Here is a 20,587-nt window from a genome sequence, read left to right as displayed (position 1 = left end):
CCAAGCTGGAATCACAGGCTCACCCTGGTGGGCGAGCCCCTGCCAGCTGCAGACCTCACAGGGTCTTGTGGCCCTTTGCAGAGCGCCTCCTCGTGGCCCAAGCGTGCAAGTACTGATTTTCTTGGGTCTTCAACCCCTGGCTTGGGAGCCCATGAGCATGTCCCATCCTTGGTGGTGGGAACTTGGGAAGGAAGCCTTGTCTAGGACCCAGGATCCAACCAAGAGTCATCCAGGAGTTAGTCCTGTTTCATTTATCTGAATTCAACCTCCAATATCCCTACCTCGTTCTATACTTATTTTATTCAAAGGTGCATACTTCCGCCCACGCGAGTGCCTGTGCGTGTGTGTGTGTGTGTGTGTGTGTGTGTGTTTGTGTGTATGTTCATTCTCTGCTTCATTTTTTCTATCATTTGAACAGAGTCTCACCAAGGCAGAAATTTGCACTCATTGTGTTTATTCTTTGATAACAGCCACCTAAAGCAGTGTGCAATACTCGGACAGTAGACTTCATATACTGAATCGGACTTCAAATTCTTTCAGAATGCTAGGAAACCTTCCTGACCACTTTGTAACTTTTCCTCACTTCCTGCAAAAACCGAGTGTTCTCAGTCTTTGACATCAGTGACTGAGTTTTCTCACGGTATTCTTTAAAACGCTGGGGAATACTGTAAGATATTGTTTGCAAACTGCTGTAAGAGGTTTGGAAAAGTCGAACTCATTTTCCGCTTTAGAAACATACAGACATTTAGATACATGCTGCACAAACAAAAGCTGCCTTGTGCCTGCCTTGAGTAATGAGTTACAAGAGACGACTTCAAGATCCCATATCTCAGTGAGTGACTGTTTTGAGTTACAGGGTGCTGCGGCCTCTGAGTTGACCATGGAGGCACCCATTTGTCTGGTGAAAAACTGAAAAAGCAGCTGACAGTAAATCTGGAGGCCATAAGGATTCTTCAGCAGATAGCTCAGCCTCTGGTGGTGGTGGCCATTGTTGGTTTATATCGTACAGGAAAGTCCTACCTCATGAATCGTCTCGCAGGACAGAACCATGGTGAGTGTGCTTTGGGTGTGTAAGGGACCGTTTGCTTGGAGTAGCATCCTGTAGAACTGAGGACTCTTTTCTAGGGGGATCTCATGGAAGAGTCTAATCGCTCTCAGGAGTGAAAACTTCCCTTCTTGTCATAAAATTTATAATTTCTTAACTTACAAAAAAATCACATTCTTCTGAGTATTAGTAGTTTCCCAACTTCATGAAAAGATTTACAGCAACATTCCTCTTCATTCAGCTACTCTGGCCTGATCAGCACCTGAACCAAAAGCACTCATTCTCCCTCTGTACCTTTGCCCAAGCCACAAGCACATGTCAAGTATGACTATTGTCCCACCTGTCCTATTAATAAATAGGTGGGCTGAAGGATGTGTAATATGGTCCTCGTATATCCAACATCCAAACCGGGCTATCATCCCATCTTGGTCGGGAGTGGGTCAGGGGGCATTGCTTTGCTGTTTTGTTTTGTATTTCCTGCTAAACCTTATTAAAGCTTATTAAAGCTTTATTTTGCTCTTTTGCTATATTGCATTATATATGGCCATTTTCATGCATGGATAAAATAATTTTGAGCACCCCACCCCCCCAGCTTCGTCCCTATAATCTTTCCTTTTCTCATTTCTCCCCCTCTCTCCTCCTGGTTCCTATCATTCCTCAGAGGAAGGGACATCAAAAAATGAACAAAGGGTAATGTGCCCATCAGGGGCCTGGCAGGAGAGAGGCGCCCACTATGTCAGCCAGCTGTCCATCACCATGCCAGATGCATGGGAGAAACCATTGGCAATGACAAAGGTTTGTTTTGACTGACTGTGCTTAGAGGCTTCCAGTCCTCCGTAATTGGCCCCAGTGCTTATGGGCCTGGTGGGAACGGCAGTACAGTTTAGCAGGAAGCCTATGACAGAGCCGCATTACTCTGTTAATTTGGAGTCAGGCGTTAAGAAAGCATCAGCTACAACACCAGCAATATCAAAGTGACATACAGTATTCTACAGCGTCCTTTAAAGGCATACCTGAAGACCTCCACTTGGCCTCACTTCTCAAAGTTTCCACAATTATTCCCTTCATCATTGTGTGGGGCAAGCCTTGAAGTCATCAGCCTTTCGTTGATGTTCCAGATCTCAACTCTAGCACCCACTCATGGAGTAATGGGAGGATATGGTAGCACAGCTCACAGCAGCATAGCGGGGCGAAGGGAACCAGGAGGTGTGAGCAAATACCTAGGGAATGGCAGTCAGAATGGCCAGGTAGGAGTTAGCTCCTTATTTGAAAGAAGCAAGTGAAGATTGAGTGCTGACATGTGGCAAGAGAAATACTGACTGGAACTACATGAAGGGAACTGTGACCAGTGGTCAAGCAATAGGCCCAGGGCACGCTAAAGCTCACTAGGGTCAAAGCCAAGGGAACTCAGGCCAGTTATGTGGCCATTCACTCCTGTTTCTCAATTGTGGAACTCTACATATTTGGATATCTTTGAACTCAGATCAAAACACTCCAATAGAGTCTAAACTAACTCTATAACACAGTCTGCTTTGAAAAGTTGCAAGAATGAGACAAACAGACATTACCAAGTGTTTCTTGAAAGCATCTGTTATATACAGATTATATACTAAATTAATTGTCCTTGCTGAAATGACAGCAACCCCTTTCCTTGAAATAGTCTCAGCACTCTACTAGCCCTGTCTTCCTGCTGTGACCCTTTTCTGTTTTCCTCTTCTCTTTAGGCTTCTCCTTGGGCTCCACGGAACAATCTGAAACCAAGGGCATTTGGATATGGTGTGTGCCCCATCCCACCAAGCCAACCCACACCCTGGTCCTTCTGGACACAGAGGGCCTTGGAGATGTAGAAAAGGTGAGGTAGTGTCTTCTCTAATACAATGACATCTTGTTCTAAATCCTCAGATTAACTTCCCCCCATGACAACCATGTGACTTTCTATGTTGCTTTTTGTTTGCTTGTTTTTGTTGTTTATAATTTTGGCTCTTTTCCTGGTAGAAATTGACATTGTCGTTGTATTTATATGTTTACAAGTTTATTTGCTGTTGCAAAAAGTGATTTTTCAGAAGGCAACCACGTGGAAATTGCTAGCCCCAAAACATTTCCCTGCATATTGTCAGAGGTAAAACGAAGAGTTACCTTTAATGAAATGGAGTTTGTGTCTATAATTGAGATAAAATTTATAAAGGTGGGCTGGAGAGATGGCTCAGTGGTTAAGAGCACTGACTGCTCTTCCAGAGGTCCTGAGTTCAAATCCCAGCAACCACATGGTGGCTCACAACCATCTGTAATGAGATTGGATGCCCTCTTCTGGTGTGTCTGAAGACAGCTACAGTGTACTCATAAGTAAAATAAATAAATCTTTAAAAAAAATTTATAAAGGTATAGCTGCCTATTTTTTCACTGCCTACTATATTCCAGGCACTTAAGAAATATTTTATACACATTGAATATCTTGTCTTTTTATCAGTCAATTGTGGGAACTAAACCCATGGCTTTGTGCACCTACCACTGAGCTATATCCTAACTTTACCAGTTAATTTAGTTGCTAGAGGAGCAAATGCCCTGAGAGGGATCAATGAAACATTATCTTCAAATTTTGTTATTTGTTCTAGAGTCACTAATAGTGTATCTGAAAGAATGAGTAAACAGTTGGACATTTAGATGGATGAATGAATGAATGAATATGTGACTCTTAATGTGCTTGCCCTTTTATGCTCTCCAGGGTGATCCTAAGAACGACTCATGGATCTTTGCCTTGGCCGTGGTTCTGAGCAGCACCTTTGTCTACAACAGCATGAGTACCATCAACCACCAGGCCCTGGAGCAGCTGCAGTATCCTTCCAGGGACCAAATTGCCATATTTCCTTGAGTGTAGGAAGAAGGCAACTTACTGCCTGTAAGGTTAAGTCAGTAAGTCTTGAATTAGAGTAAGCATAGGACAAAGGGGTCTATTTATCTTTCTTTTTCTTTTATTTAAAAAATATTTATTTATTTTATGTAGATGAGTATACTATAGCTCTCTTCAGATACATCATGATAGGTCATCAGATCCCATTACCATGTGGTTGCTGGGAATTGAACTCAGTACCTCTGGAAGAGCAGGCAGTGCTCTTAACCACTGGGCCATCTCTCCAGTCAAAAGGGGACTATTTTTAGTAATTGAGTCTACATGAGACCTGGAAGGTATTTTGTTTCAGATCCTTAACTACAATCCCAGCTATGTGACTGAATTAACACAGCTAATCAGGGCAAACTCGAGCCCAAGAGAAGATAAAGTGAAGGACTCTAGCCAGTTTGTAGGGTTCTTCCCAGACTTTATCTGGACTGTTTGAGATTTTGTTCTGGAGCTGAAGTTAGATGGTCAGTGCATCACAGAAGATGAGTACCTGGAGAACACCCTGAAGCTGACTCCAGGTATCAGTGGGCCAGGGAAGTTCGGAACAGCTGAGCAGGGCTCAGCAATTGACATCTCTTGCTTGAGACAGCATCGAAACTCTTGTTAATGGTGAAGACAATTGACAAGTGTCCATAATTTGGACAATCATTACTAATTGAAAGTGTCTCAATGCTATTTAAACCCACTGTGACTGAGAACATGTCATGATAAATTATTTTATACCCATTAACATTAGAAAAATTAAAATAAAACAAAAAACAGGGGAGGATTACAATTGATTTCATTATTTCCTAAGCCTTGTTTACTTGTTACCTATTAATTTATATATTCTTCTCAGTCTACTTCGAGAAGATCGTTCACCAAACAAAGAAGTAAGAAAACCTAAAATTACGAGAAAATCTCTTGACCTAATTTTAAAAACATTTCTTACTCAGAATGTCATACTAGCTCAAGAAGTTATACTTTTAAGTAGATGTAGGTGTATAGACTACTTACCTCTTGGTGGATGGGGGTGGGGGAATAGACATATGTTTCTACTAATGAGAAATATTTTATTTTTCACTAAAATTTCACCTTCCATCCTTATGCAGTGTGCTGGTATGTTAATATTACAAACTCATTACATGAACTATATTTAGTAGGAGAGATAAGTACCTACAATCAATATTTGTCTTTTATTCATTCATCTATAAACAGTTAATTTATAACACAGAGTCTCTCTGCAAAACAATGACATGTCCAGTACAATGACTTAAGCTATGAAGTCTCTAAATGCCCTGGGTAGTTTAAAAACTGTTGGTGCAGCCAGTCAGTGGAAGGGAGACTTACAAGCATTGCAGTTACAGCCTTGAAAACATTCTTGGAAAGTTGTCAATCAGATTATCTTCCAGTGCTCTCTTCAATGAGTGTTTTGGTTTTTTCCAGGAAACAATCCCAAAGTCCAAAAGGCCAACATGACCAGAGAGTGTATCAGATATTTTTTTTCCGGTACGAAAGTGCTTTGTCTTTGACAGGCCCACAAGCGATAAAAGTTTATTATTCCAAATTGAAAATGTCCCAGAAAACCAACTGGAATGGAATTTCCAGGTTGAATCAAAGAAATTCTGTTCCTACATCTTCGCCAATGGCAAGACCAAGACTCTTAGAGGGGGAGTCATTGTCACAGGAAGTCGTGAGTTTCTTTTATCACAAGCATTCTCTGTGGCTTAGAGTATGTGATGAGGTGGTGATTATTCTGTAGTCTTGAACATTTTTGTTTGCTCATGTAAAGGAATATGCAGAGACAAATGTGCATACCATGCATACATGTTCCATACCTGAACTTTCTGTATATGAGTGTTTATGGAGGTCTTGGAGATCTCACATAACTAACATCAGTTGACCGGAGAGAAATCTGCAAGATGACTTGGGGTCCCTGGAAGAGGGTCTCAGTTTGATTATACAGATTATTTATGGGCTGACACCAGTCCAAACATAGCAGGGCAGGAGACCTATGCAATTGGAGAAACCAATTTAAATATACCAATCCTCATAGACACTCTGCGTGTGTAGCTTTGCTTTGCCCCTGAAATGTGTCCATACTTTCTTCAGTGTTCTATATTCTGTGTTCAAATATCTGATGGTGGTTTTTATTTCATTTCTTCTGATTGAATTTTCATTTGGAATTTGGTTTCACAAAAGCTGAACTGTACTTTCTCCTTCAAACCAACTTTGATTTTATTTATATGGTAGAGTTCCCTTCCCAAGAAACCTTGAAACCTCTTGTTTATAATCACTGATTATTTTTTATGAATTGAATTTGAGAACTACAAAGGAAAGATATTGATATTGTTAAATAGATACTGATTCCAAGAGGGCATGAAATGAGAACAGAAGAAATGAGAGACATAAGAGGGGAAGAAAGTGTCAAGATAAATAGAATTATGATGCTTTAAATAATGCTAGACCTAAAGCTTATAGCAACAATTATTGAGAACAATCATTCTATTTTGCTGTTTTATTTTATTTTATTTTATTTTTATTTTATTTTATTTTATTTTATTCTATTTTCTAGACAGGCTTCCTCTGTGTAGCCCTGACTGTTCTGAATTCAGTCTATAGACCAGGCTGGCCTTGGAAAGCTTCTATTTCTTAATGATGTTTTTCTCAGGGCTGAGGATTTTGGTGCAGACCTATGTGGAAGCCATCAACAGTTGGGCTGTTCCTTGTCTGTAGAATGCAGTGATGACCTTGGCCCAACGTGAGAATTCCACAGCAGTGCAGAAGGCAGCTGACCACTACAGTGAGCAGATGGCCCAGCGAATGAGACTCCCCACAGACACGCTCCAGGAGCTGCTGGATGTGCATGCAGCCTGTGAGAAGGAAGCCATAGCTGTCTTCATGGAGCACTCCTTCAAGGATGATGAGTGGGAGTTCCAGAAGAGGCTGGTGGTAATCCATCTTAGCATTTGTTTTTCCTGATTCATGCACTTCTTCGAGGGCCCCTAGACATTACTTTTCTTATCTCAAGATCTGCATCTTTCTCATTGGAATTTCTATGGGTAACATGACTCATTGTGCTAAAATGTGCCCTTTCTCAAAACAATAGAGTTTTATTTACTTTTATTGCTATGAAACAAGTGATCATGTGCTAAATACCTTGAGAAAATATGCCGCTTATTAGCTCAAAGTTTAAAGTGAAGCATGGGTGTGTGAGTTTCTGCTCAGTGGACTACAAACAAAAAACTGTGTTGTCAAATAGACTTAGCCCTCTCCACCTACCAGCAAACATGGAAGCACTGGGCTGAACCCTGTTCTTGTTTCTAAATGTTCTGATTTCTCTTTCTGCCACATCCAGATGAAACTTACATTTTGAAGGGTGACACTAGGTCACCCTGTGCTATATAATAATAGGATTACTATCGTCATGTATCATTAGTAACAGCATAGGAGTACTATCCGTTATGTTCATTAGCCCAGGTTGATAAAAGTGTTTTCATCGAGGAACAACTCTCAGGGGACAACCATGACCCACCTGGCCAAAGGTAGATTCCCTGAAAGGCGCTAGTCTTCCTATCATCTGAATTTGAACCCTGGAGGACAAAAGTCTTAGTTCATATTGAGAAGATTAATCAAGATTATCACTTATGAACACATGCACACACACAAACACCACACCCACACACCACACACCACACATACCACACACATACACACACACACATAAAGAATCAAAACATAACTATTCCAGCATCCTGACACTCAAATAATTATTGAGAGAATTAAGAGGCTTCAAAACCCTGATAAGTGTACCCTTACCTGTGAACAATTGGTTTGTTGGCCACATCCACCTCCATTCTCAGAGGAATATCATTAAACAAAAGAAAAAATTACCTTTGTTTTGTTCTTCAGTAAGATCTGTGTTTCTGAATAAACTAAACTTGCATCTTCCAAGTCGATTTCACAGCTGCTGGAAATGAACTCCAGGAAGTTGACAGACTTCCTGAAGTCTCTCAGAATTAACCCAACTGGGGCTAAAGCAGATCTCCTGATCCTCCTCATCGTTTTGCAGTCTCCAGTCACTTCTGGACAATCACAGCGGCACTTTCCTTCTAAGAGATGGTTTTGTCTTCTACTCATTCGGCAGGTCACCATAGAGGAAAGGAAGGAAGGGTTCATGCTACAGAATGAAGCAGCATCTATCTGTCACTGCCAGGCTGAACTGGAGAAGCTTTCAGAGTCATTGATGGAGAGCATCTCATGTGGGCCTTTCTCTGTCCCTGGGGGCCACAGTCTCTATTTAGAAGCCAGGAAGAAGGTTGAACTGGGCTACAAGCAAGTGCCGAGGAAGGGAGTGAAGGTGGGAAACAACAGAGGCAATGGCTTACAGAACTCAGCTGAGTGCTCACTGCTAGGTACCAGTAGAGGTAACCAAGGTGAAGATGAGTTTGTGGGTAGCAGACACTGAGCATTCGGATCTGGCCTGAGAGTTCATTTTCGGTGACTTGGCTGGAATTCCAGTCTTTACTTCTCATGATAAATAAATGAACCAGCAATGTTTTCCACTCTCAGGTGTTAGACAAATGTGATGCATGGATGGCCTCACCTGGTGGCTATGGCCACAGAGCTGCTCACTGGACGATTTGTAAGGTCAGCCAATAGAATCTCAGAATTCCACCTTTTAAGGAATCTATGTTGTTTTCATCATGACTGCAACTGGTTTCCTTTCATTAGGAGATCCATAAAGGTTCCTTTGTTTTCCTCAAACTCAACCAAAACTTTTGAGGTCTTGATAATAGGCATGGTCACAATAGTGAGGTGACACCCTGTTGTGGTTTTGATTTGTTATTTTACAAAGGATTAGTAATGCAGAGTATAAATACTTGCTGGCCATTTGAATTCTTTATTTTAAGAAATATCTTTTCAAGATAATTACATGTTTTTTAAGCATGCTAGTTTTCCCTGTTGTGTTGTGTGTATTCTTCGTCTTTTTCACATATTAACTCCTTATCACTGTGCAGCTTGAGACATCTTCCCTCATTCTGTGTATCCCCTTTCATCCTATCAGCTCCTCCCTTCACTGTACGGAAAGCTTACCGTTGCCGGGCCTCTCACCTCTATGTATCTGTGCTTCTCCTGTTAAATCTAAAACACCAACACAAAGCCCATGCCACGTGGCTTTTCCCCTACTTTTAAGAGTTTTAAAGTTCCAGGTCTAGTGTTTAATCCGTTTTCAGTTTCTTGTGTGGTAAGTGTAATACAAGGATGTAATTTCATTATGTCTTGGCTCAGTTCTCTGCTATTGCTCTGTATGTCTGTTTTTATGCCAGTGCCATGCTGCTTTGACTACTAATTAATAAAAGTGCTTATTCAATCAATCAATCAATCAATCAATCAATCTATCATCTACCAATCACATATCTATCAATCATCTATCATCTATCAATCATCTATCTATATCTATCTATCTATCTATCTATCTATCTATCTATCTATCTATCTCTCTATCTGTCTGTCTATCTATCTCTATCTATCTATCTGTTGCTATCTATCTATCTATCTATCTATCATCTATCTATCTATATCTATCTATCTATCTATCTATCTATCTATCTATCTATCTATCTATCATCTATCTATATCTATCTATCTATCATCTTTCTATCTCTATCTATCATCTATCTATCTATCTATCTATCATCTATTTATCTATCATCTATCTATCTATCTATCTATCTATCATCTATCTGTATCTATCTATCTATCTATCTATCTATCTCTATCATCTATCTATCTATCTATCTATCATCTATCTATCTATCTATCTTCTATCAATCATATATCTATCAATCATCTATCATCTATCAATCATCTATCTATCTACATACATATCATCTATCATCTATCTATTTCTCTATAATCTATCATTTACCTACCTACCTACCTATCTATCATCTATCTATATACTTATCTATCTATCTAATATATCTGCCATCATCATCATATATCATTTGTCACCTATTTCATATTAGTATATTCATATTAGTATATAGTATACTGTTTCATATTAGTATAATATTCAACCTTAAAAATGCTACCAATTGTGAAAATATGAATGAATCTAGAAGACATTATGTTCATGGAAATAAGCCTTAAACACAAAGACAAATACTGCTTTTGATCTATTTGAAGCAACTGAAACACAAATTTCTTTAATTATATTACTTAACCGATTATGGTCAATCAAAAATTATGCTGTGTGGATTAAACAGGAACAATTTTCATTTGTTAATAATATGATGAAGGTGAGTAAAGAGACTAAGAAAGTGGCGTAGAAATACAAGTATTGGCCATCTGAGATCTGAAGTAACATATCTGTAGTTGTTACCTTAGCTATAAAGTCTGGGACACCCATGAAGGTAGGAGACAAAATATATCCAAGCATGGTATACAGTGGAGGCTATACATCATTGGAATTGCATGTAACTGTGACTGGAGCTGTATCCTAGGGCAGCTGGTGGGCAGCATCTCTGGGAAGGGAGACTGTGAAGCTAGCAAAGAGGCTGAGGCAGAGGGTTTTCATACCCAGGAAGAGCTTGAATTTTTGGTTATGACCATGGAATTAAATATTATATGACAAGACTCAAAAGACTAAAAGTTTTATTGGTCAATAAGTACCTCAGCAGAAGACTGTATTTTTACTGTCTAAATTATGATTTTTTTTTGTCTTGGGTTCCCAGGCAAAAGAGGTTCTTAAGAGTTTCTTACAATCACAGGCTATTATGGAGGACTCCATCTTGCAGTCAGACAAGGCTATTACAGATGGAGAGAGGGCCATAGCAGGTAGGGTAGAGAGTTCAACTGTTGGAGGGGTGGGTACTTTCTGGAAAGTTGTCTGACTGATGTGCAGGAAGGTCCTTGAGGAGGAAGGACCATGCCAGCATGACTTCTCCTAGATGTGGAAACAGTAAAGAATTTGGTGTTATGTTGTATGTCCAGTCAGTTAGTACATTTCCATTGTGTTAGGGATCACAGTGATGCTGGCCTGGCTAATGGGAGTTCTCAGAGGTTTCCCTACAAGCCCTAGCTACATTCTGACTGTGATTACTTCCCTTTCTCAAACATCTGTGGAACAGCTGAGCAGACAAAGAAGGAAGTGGCTGAGAAGGAACGAGAGCTGCTGAGGCAGAGACAGAAGGAGCAAGAGCAAGTAATGGAGGCTCAGGAGAGAAGTTTCCGAGAAAACATTGCTAGACTTCAGGAGGAGATGGAGAGAGAAAGGGAGATCCTGCTGAGGGAGCAGGAGAACATGCTGGAGCACAAGCTGAAGGTGAAGTAGATGGGCCTTGGCAGAGCCAGACATGGTGCTGTGACTGACTGGGAAGGGAAGTGTTAATCTTGAGCCTGTGACTTCAACTGCAAACCTTATATCAAAGTCCACTTTCCTCTTACTGAAACCTGTGAACACACAAGCTGTCAGCATCTGTGTAGGGTTAGATTTGGAGTATACAGATAGTGTCCCCCAGGGTTCTGATCTGGTGTTTGGTGAGTTTCTTGGAGGGTCTTCTTGAGCTACACTTGATCCTTCCCACTAGTCTTTAGGATTCTAGGCTTAACCTTCAAAGAGACATGAGGTTGGCCCACCTACTGTGAATGTATCAGACTTACAGTAGTATAAAACAGGAGGATGGGGTTGGGAGATGGCTAAGTCAGTAACCCTCTCATTGTGCACACACAGGGAGCTGATTAGGATTCTCAGAACCCAGGTAAAACTCTGGAAGAAGTGACATGTGCCAGCAACACTGGCACTTTTTTGGGGCGAGACAGGAGGATCCTTGGGGCTTTCTAGCCAGCCAGCCTAGTAGAACCAGCTAGCTCTTCAGCTGAGGAGAGATGTTATCTTTGAAATGAGGATGTAGAGTTGGCACAGTTGTTAAGAGCCCTTATTATTCTTTCAGAGGACCTGAGTTTAGTTCCTGTCAAGAACATGGTAATGTATGTGGTCCAAACCTAGAATTTCAGATCTGATACCTTTCTTTCATATCCAGGGGCATCACACGTGCACATAGTACACCCTCATGCAAGCAAAGTACTCAAACATGTAAAATAAAAGTAAATACATTTTATAAAAAAAATAAGGTGGAAGCTGTTAAAGAAGATATAAAAAAATCAACGTCAAGCCTCCAGGGATATGTACAAACACATGCATGTTTGCACACTTACACATGTGCTTACACATGCACAAAGAAAGACAGAGTAATTAATTTAATTGAAAAATAAAATGATACAATAAAATAAAGGATAATGTAATCTTATAAATTGCTCTATTTATCTCCATGCCTTCTCCATCCACCCTATCCCATGCTGGAGTTTAATAACTAGTGTTTTATATACAATGTCAGCTTTCCCATTATCTGTTAAATAATCAAAGAGATATCTTCTCATTGGAATTGAAAGTCAATTTTAGTTCACCTTTTATCTACAGTCTTTCCCACAGGGCAATTTTTGGTGGATATTGAAACAAAATTCTTCACTCTATATAAGGAGGTGCTGAGTAATCCCTTCTATATATGTATAAATCGTGGGTGTTTCTATTGATATATGTGAATGTCTTGAACTATCAAGGACCCTTCTGAGGTGGTAGAGAAGTAGGTAATGGTACTTAAGACAAAGTTAAGAAATACAAAATTCTGCCTGAAAATAATGGCACATTTTTCTTTTGCAGGTCCAAGAAGAACTGCTTACTGAAGGATTCAGAAAGAAATCTGATATGTTAAAGAATGAAATCAGTCAACTGAGAGACGAGATTGAAAGAACAAGAAAGCAATCATCAGGGTTTGCTCACATCCTTGACACAGTTGGCAATGCATTCATTATGGTTTTACCAGGAGCTGGTAAATTATGCGGCACAGGGCTAAAAGTCCTCAGCTCACTTATAAAGTAGTCTGAAGAGTTTCTGGGAAGGTCAGGCTTCTATTATTTTGATACCAAACTCTATGCCTTGATTTTTAAATGCATGTGCTAGTTTAATAACCTGTGTTACAAAGAAGGTCAGAACTTCCATTAATAGCTAAATTATCAGACACTGCTTCATTAGAGTTGAATTCTGTGTCAGTTCATTACCAGTTATATTCAAAGTTAAAGATACAAAGCAATGATTGAAGAATGTAAGGGTCTGGCATCCATAAATCCCATCAATTTTCATTGACATAATCTATATAATAAAAAGGGAAACCAGTCAGAATATAGTGAAATTGTTTCAAGAAAAGATGTAAGTAAATAAAAAAAAAAAAAACATGGTCAAATAGAGACACACTGGCAACTGTATTCCAGTTGTACACTACAGATAATTTGTTACAAAGAGGTCTTGTAATAACTGACAAGTGGGTTTTCATATGAAAAAGTATGAGGAAAAATTGCATTGATAATAAACACTGTGCAGATTAAAATTATGAAGCATTTGAGTTGCTTTTCTTACATGCAAAGAAACTTGGGTTTGACTAGACCCTGGTGCACAAAGGGTTAACTGAAATGGTGAGTAACTACCATTTTCTAGGGAGACATTGAGAGACCTGACCTTGTCATTCTGCAGCCCATGAAATGGAGGGATGTAAGAGGGATGTGGAAGGGCATGGAGCCTTGGGATAGGCAAGCCCTAGAGTGCTGTAAGAACACTTAGTGCATATGTGGTTTGAGAGACCAGAAGGCTGAGACAAATACAGTACAGCAAGGACAGCAGAGTTTCAGAGGAAAACAAGGACCTCACTGGGAACTGGGCTACAGGCCATTCTGGCTTCATTCTGGTCACAAGACTAGCTGCGAGTGGCCAGTGTCCTGTGTATGCTTGGGGTGTGTATTTCCTTGGTAGAGGAAATACCAAGATACTGTAGCATTTAGACTTTGCAATGTCTGCTGCTGAGCGCTTTTATTAAGATCTAGAGGGAGAGAAAGGGCTTTTATTGTTGTTTGTTTGTTTGCTTATTTTGTTTTTTAATTTTTCAAAAGTTTCTCTTGTTCTCATATTTTTTAAAATTCAAATTACATTCTGTGATGGATATTCCTGGTTGTCAATTTGACTACATCTAGAATGAACTATAATTCAGAAAACAAATATTCCATTGAACTGAAAGCTCAGACATCCCCCTGGTCTTTACTTTCAGGCTTCTAAAGCCTTTAAACCAATAGACTAAGAAAGGAATTACGGTGTTTGGAGTGGTCATAGAGTTAGATTATCATGGGGAAATTGGATTGCCTCTCCACAATAGAGGTAAGAAGAATTATGTCTGGAATGCAGGAGATCCTTTAGGGTGTTTCTTATTACTACCATGTCCTGTAATTAAAGTCAATGGGAAACTACAATAACTTAATCCAAGAGGGATGACAAAGGACGAAGAAGACCTATCAGGAATGAAGGTATGGTTCACTCTAGGAAAAGTGCCAAGACCTGCTGATGTGTTTGCAGAGGGTTGAAAAAATACAGAATGGGTAGTGGAGAAAGATAGTTATGAATACCATCTAAGGCCACATAAACAGCTACAAAAATGAGGATTTATATGCTATGAATGATTCTGTATTACTTTGTTAAGAACATATTTGTATAGATATTTGTGTTTTCTTCTAATTTCTTTAACATCAATTAAGAGAATATCAATCAGTATATAAGTTCCTAAGGGACATTAACTTAAATTTACAATGTGTGTGTGATTATACTAGGGATAGTTATATCATGTTAGGTGTATTTATGACCTAGTCATTGTTTGATTTGGACATGATTTGTGTCGAGTTGACAAGGGATGGATCATGAGGCTATTACTGGTTGTCAACTTGACTACATCTGAAGTGAACTACAATCCAGAAATGGAGGGCACACCTGTGATCTAGATCCTGAGGCTGGAAGATACAGGATTCGAACCTGGATCTTGACAGGGAGATCTTGAGACATAGTGGCCGTGAAACGTTTAGGCTCAGGCAAGGTAGTTCATGCCATTAATCCCAGGAGACTGTGGCAAGTAGATCTCTGAGTTCATGGTCAGCCTGGGATAAAGCAAGTTCCAGATCCAAGACTGGTAATTAACACCTTGAATCTGGGCCACACCTTCTGCTAGAGGCCTTCATAAAATCATTGAAAGAAGGAAGCCTCACTCATCTTAGACTGCTTGCACTATACTTGTCAGCACATCTGTTGGAACCTACTTCTTCTAGATTTCAGCTTGTAAAGAAGATCAGGTGAAATAATCAGCCTTGTGGGACTCAGCAACTGTTAGATTCTTGAACCTACCATTCACAGCTGCCCAATGTTGGGTTAACTGGACTACAGACTGTAAATCATTACAATAAATTCCCTTAATATATAGAGACATTCCATAAGTCCTGTGACTCTAGAGAAGCCTGATTAATTCACATTCCAATTGCAGCCCATCCTCCCACACTCCTCCCAATCCTGCCTTTACAAATCTCTCCCTCTGAGAATAGGAAGCCTCTCTTGGGTACCACCCCAACCTGGGACATCTAGTCCCAGCATTACTAGGTACCTCCTTTCCCACTGAGGTCCAATCATGGAGTCCAGGTATGAGAAGGGGAATGGCAGGCAACAGAGTCAGAGATAGATGCCTCTCCAATTGTCGGGGGACCCATATGAAGACCAAGGAACACATCTGCTACAAATGTGAGTAGGGGGGCTAGGTCCTGCCCCTGCATGCTCTTTTGTTGGTGGTTCAGTCTCCATGAATCTCAATGGGCCCAGGTGAGTTGACTCTGTAGATCTTGTGATGTCCTTGACACCTGCAGTTCACTCAATTCTATACCCCACACTTCCACAAGACTGCCTGAGGTCTGTGTGATGTTCAGCTGTGGATCTCTGCACTATTTATATCTGATGCTGAATATAGCCTCATAGGAGATAGTTGTTCTAGACTCCTGTCTGCAGCATAGTAGAGTATCATTAATAGTGATTGATTCTCTCCCATGGGATGAGTCTTAAGTTAGCCAGTCATTGGTTGAATCTTTCCTCAGGCTCTGCTCCATCTTTATCCTTGTGCATCTTGTAGGCAGGGCAAATTTTAGATTAAAAGATTTGCGGGTGGGTTGTTGTCCCCCTCTTTCAATTGTAAGTAGTGCTTAGTTACAGAAGGTGGCCACTTCAGTCTCTAACTCCCCCACTGGTAGGAATCTCAGTTAGGATCACCCCCATAGATTCCCATTGCCTCCCTTATCTCAGGCCTCCTTCTTGTCCCAGAGATGTCTCCCATTCCAGTCTCACTCCCAGCCTTCTTCAGCCCCACCCACCCACACCTGATCAACATCCTTATACCCTTTTCACCTCCTCTCCCATACAGTTCCCTCTCTCCATCCATCCCTGATGACTGTTTTGTTTCCTCTTCTGAGTGAGATTCATGCATCCTCCCTTGGGTCCTACTTACTACTTTGTTTCTTTGGATGTGTGGATTGTAGCATGGTTATCCTTCACTTTATGGCAAATGTTCGAATATAAGTGAGCACATACCATGTGTCTTTCTGAGTGATACCTCACTCAGTATAATATTCTCAAGTTCCATCCATTTGCCTACAAGTTTCATAATGTCATTGTTTTGATAGCTGAATAGTTTTTCATTGTGTAGATGTACCACTTCTACACAATTCATTCTTCAGTTGAGAGACATCTAGGCTGTTTCTACTTTCTGGCTATTACATAAATAAAGTTGCTATGAACATAGTTGAGCAAGTGTCCCTGTGGCACAGTGAGGTTTCTTTTGGATATATGCCCACAAGTAGTATAGTTGATCTTCTGGTAAAATTATTCCCAATTTTCTGTGAAACTGTCACATTGATTTCCACAGGTGTTATACAAGTTTGCACATTCAGCAGCAATGGAGAGTGTTCTCCTTGCTCCACATCCTTGCCAGCCTGTGGTGTTGCTTAAGCTTTTGATCTTAGGCATTTTGACAGGTGTAAGATGAAATCTCACAATCTCACAGTTTTTTTTTTGGATTTGCATTTCTCTGATGACTAAGGATGTTGAACATTTTAAAGTACTTCTCAGCCATTTGAGATTCCTCTGTTGAGAATTCTCTATTTATCTCTGTACTCCATTTTTAATTGGGTTATTTGGTTTGTTGGTGTTCAATTTCTTGAGGTCTTTATTTATCTATTCCTCTGTTGGATGCAGGGTTGGTGAAGATCTTTTTCCATCCTGTAGGCTAATGTTTTGTCCTTTTGATGGTTCCTTAACCTTGCAAAAGCTTTTCAGTTTCATGAGGTCTAAAACTTGTTGATCTTATAGCCTGAGCTATTGGTGTTCTGCTCAGGAATTTGTCCCCTGTGCCAATGAGTTCAAGGCAGTTCCCCAATTTCTTTTCTATTAGATTTAGTGTGTTCAGTTTGATGTTGAGGTCTATGATCTACTTGGACTTGAGTTTTGTGCACGGTGATAGATATTGTTCTGTTTGAATTCTTCTACATGCAGACAACCAGTTAGACCAGAACCATTTTTTGAAAATGTTTTCATCTTTTATTATATAGTTTTGGCTTCTTTACCAAATAACACTTGTCCATAGGTGTGTGGGTCTATTTCTGGGTTTTAGATTCTATTTGATTGATCAATCATTCTGCTTTTATGCCAATATTGTATCAGGAAGCATTTGTTAACCCAAAAAGACCACCAAGGAGCCTACTTTGACACAATCACATTAGGGGCTCTATTTTAAACTAGAGTTTGGGCTTACTCACCACTGACCCATAAGATGGTTTGGTGAAGCAGCCCTGAACTCTCTTTGGCACAAGGTTTTATAGAAAATGGAAGCAAGTGAGGAGGACATTCATTTTGGTAAGCATCTAATTGAATGAATAATGTAAGTCGACAGGTGGATACTCTGAAGCAAGACTGTACACAATCACAAACAATTTGAAAGTACATCTGAAACAGACTAATTTTTGATTAACTATTTTTAGAATGTAGCTAAGTAGTAACTCTGGACAGAGACAATTCGTATGGTGTAGGAAGCCGCGTTTGCGCTGGCAGAATCTGCCATTGCAAGATGGTGCTGGAGTCCGGGATTCTTCCTAGTAAACAAGTAAATTGCGCATGTGCCATGGTAAAAGCCCGCCAAAGTTAAAGCCCATCCCACGGCGTTTTGGCGCACAACGAGTAAGCAGCCAATCAGAGGTGAATACACCGCTCTAAGGGTATATAAGCAGTGCTTTTCCCGGGCCTGGGGTCTTCCACCATTTTGTTTTTGGAATAAATGTTTTCCTGAGGAAGGATCTTGATGTGTGTCCGCGTGTGTTCTTGCTGGCGAGACGATTACACGCGCGTCACAGTATGGTCCTTCTTGGCGTTTGTGAGTTTTATAGCTGGGTCTTGAGATAGAACTATTCTGATGTTTATGAGAAGCTGCCAAATTGATTTTCAAAGTGATTTTTACAAGTTTACACTCCTATCAGAAGTAGAGGGAGTTCCTCTTTCTCCACATTCTCACCAGCATGTGCTGCCACTTGAGTTTTGGATCTTAGCCATTGTGATAGGTGTAAGATGGAATCTGAGGGTTGTTTTTATTTGCATTTCCCTATGACTACGGATGTTAAAGATTTTTTTTTAAGTACTTCTCAGGCATTTGAGATTCCTCTGTTGAGAATTCTCTGTATAGTTATGTAATCTATTTTTAAATTGGTTTGTTGATGTTCAATTTCTTGAGTTCTTTATATATGTTGGGTATTAGTCCTTTGGCAGATGTAGGATTGATGAAGATCCTTTCCCTTTTGTAGGCTGCCATTTTGTCTTATTGATGGTTTTCTTAGCCTTGCAAGAGCTTTTCAGTTTCATGAGGTCCCATTTATTGTTTATCTTAGTGCCTCAGCTATTGATGTTCTGTACAAAAATTTGTGTCCTGTACCAAGCCAATGAATTTAAGGCAGTTTCCTTACTTTCTCTTCTATTGGATTTAGTGTGTTTCATTTGATATTGAGGTCTGTGATCTACTTGGACTTGAGTTTTGTGCAGGGTGATGGTTATGGGTCTATTTGAATTTTTCTACATGCAGACATCCAGTTAGACCAACACAACTTGTTGAAGATTCTTTTATTTTTTTCATTGCATGGTTTTTGCTTCGTTGTCATAAATCAACTGTCCATAGATGTGTGGGTTTATTTCTCTGTTTTTGATTCTATTAGATTGACCAACCAGTCTGTTTTTATGCCAATGCCATTTAGTTTATATTACTATTGCTCTGTAGGATAGCTTGAATTTAGGGATGGTGATTCATCCGGAGGTTCTTTTACTATACATGATTATTTTAGCTATTCTAGTTTTATTTTTTTGCATATGAATTTGAGAATTGTTCTTTCAAGGACTGTGAAGACTTATGTTTGAATTATGATGGGGATTGTATTGAATCTGTAGATTGCTTTTGGTAAGACGGTCATTGTCACTATGTATGTTAATCCTAGTGATCCAGAAGCAGGGGAGAACTTTCCATCTTCTGCTATCTTTCTTCAGGGACTTGAAGTTCTTGTCATATATACGTTTCACGTGCTTGGTTTTTTAGTTGGTTAGTTGGTTAGAGTTACAGAAATATATTTTGCATTATTTGTTGCTATTGTAATGGGTGTTGTTTCCCTAATTCTTTCTCAGTCCATGTATCATTTGTGTAAAGAAGGGCTACTGAATTTTTGTAGTTGATTTTTGTATCTAGCCACTTTGCTGAAAGTATTTTTCAGCTGTAGGAGTTCTCTGGTAGAACTTTGGTGGTCATTTATGTGTACTATCATGTCAACTGAGAACAGAGATACTTTGACTTCTTCCTTTCCAGTTTGTATGCTCTTGATCTCTTTAGTTGTCTTATTGCTCTAGCTAGAACGTCAAGAACTATATTGGATAGATAAGGTAGAGAGAAGGCAGCCTTGTCCTAGGAGTATTTTTAGTGACATTGATTTAAGTTTTTCTCCATTTAATTTTTTGCTCACTATTGGCTTGCTGTATATTGCTTTGATTGTGGTAGGGTACCTTATATCCCTGATATCTCCATCATTTTTAATATGAAGGGGTGTTAGATTTGTCAAAGGCTTTTTCAGCATCTAGCAAGATGTTCATGATATTTATTTTTCCTTTCAGTTTGTTTATATGGTGGATTACATTTATTTTCATAAATTGATCCATTTCTGTATCCCTTGGATGAAGCCTATTTGATCATGGTGGATGATGTTTTGATGTGTTTCTTTTGGATTCAGTTTGCACGTACTTTATTGAATATTTCTTCATTAATGTTCATAAGAATAATTGGTCTGAAATTCTCTTCCTGTGTTGAGTCTTTGTGTGGTTTAGTTATCAGGGTGAGTGTGGCCTGATAGAATGCATTTGGTAGTGTTCTTTCTGTTTCTATTTTGTGCAATAGTTTAAGGAATATTGGTATTATGTCTTCTATGAATGTCTGATAGAATTCTGCACTCAAACCATCACCCCTATCCTTCACTTTTTGGATAACAAACTTTTAATAACTGCTTCTATATCTATTGGATTGTATGTGATGATATAGCCACTAACAAACACAGAGGACTAAACTTGATGCCCTGAGTCAAATGAGGTGGCTAAACCAAGGTAAGTCATTTCTCATGTCACGTGTATCCATTCCACCAAGAAAAAGCCCTGAGTCTTCTGCGCTTTGAAGCCAAACTGA

At 39.6% G+C, this 20,587-nt stretch overlaps 1 protein-coding gene across 1 annotated transcript; it reads left to right on the top strand.

Moving 5' to 3' along the window:
• The first annotated feature begins 871 nt into the window (after positions 1–871).
• Positions 872–13,372, top strand: LOC114639461 (guanylate-binding protein 4-like). The gene is given in 12 exon segments (XM_028788209.1): positions 872–908; positions 911–1,051; positions 2,770–2,897; positions 3,768–3,877; positions 4,263–4,459; positions 5,367–5,419; positions 5,421–5,613; positions 6,592–6,872; positions 8,068–8,280; positions 10,661–10,763; positions 11,057–11,250; positions 12,646–13,372. Coding segments are annotated over 12 exon segments (1,860 nt in total). The 5' UTR covers positions 872–880; the 3' UTR covers positions 12,865–13,372.
• Positions 13,373–20,587: the final 7,215 nt, after the last annotated feature.

The sequence above is a fragment of the Grammomys surdaster genome, unplaced genomic scaffold (genome assembly GCF_004785775.1).
Source record: "Grammomys surdaster isolate TR1022 unplaced genomic scaffold, NIH_TR_1.0 125713, whole genome shotgun sequence".
In the NCBI taxonomy this organism is placed as follows: Eukaryota; Metazoa; Chordata; class Mammalia; order Rodentia; family Muridae; genus Grammomys; species Grammomys surdaster.
This window is presented reverse-complemented; position numbering and strand designations above follow the sequence as displayed.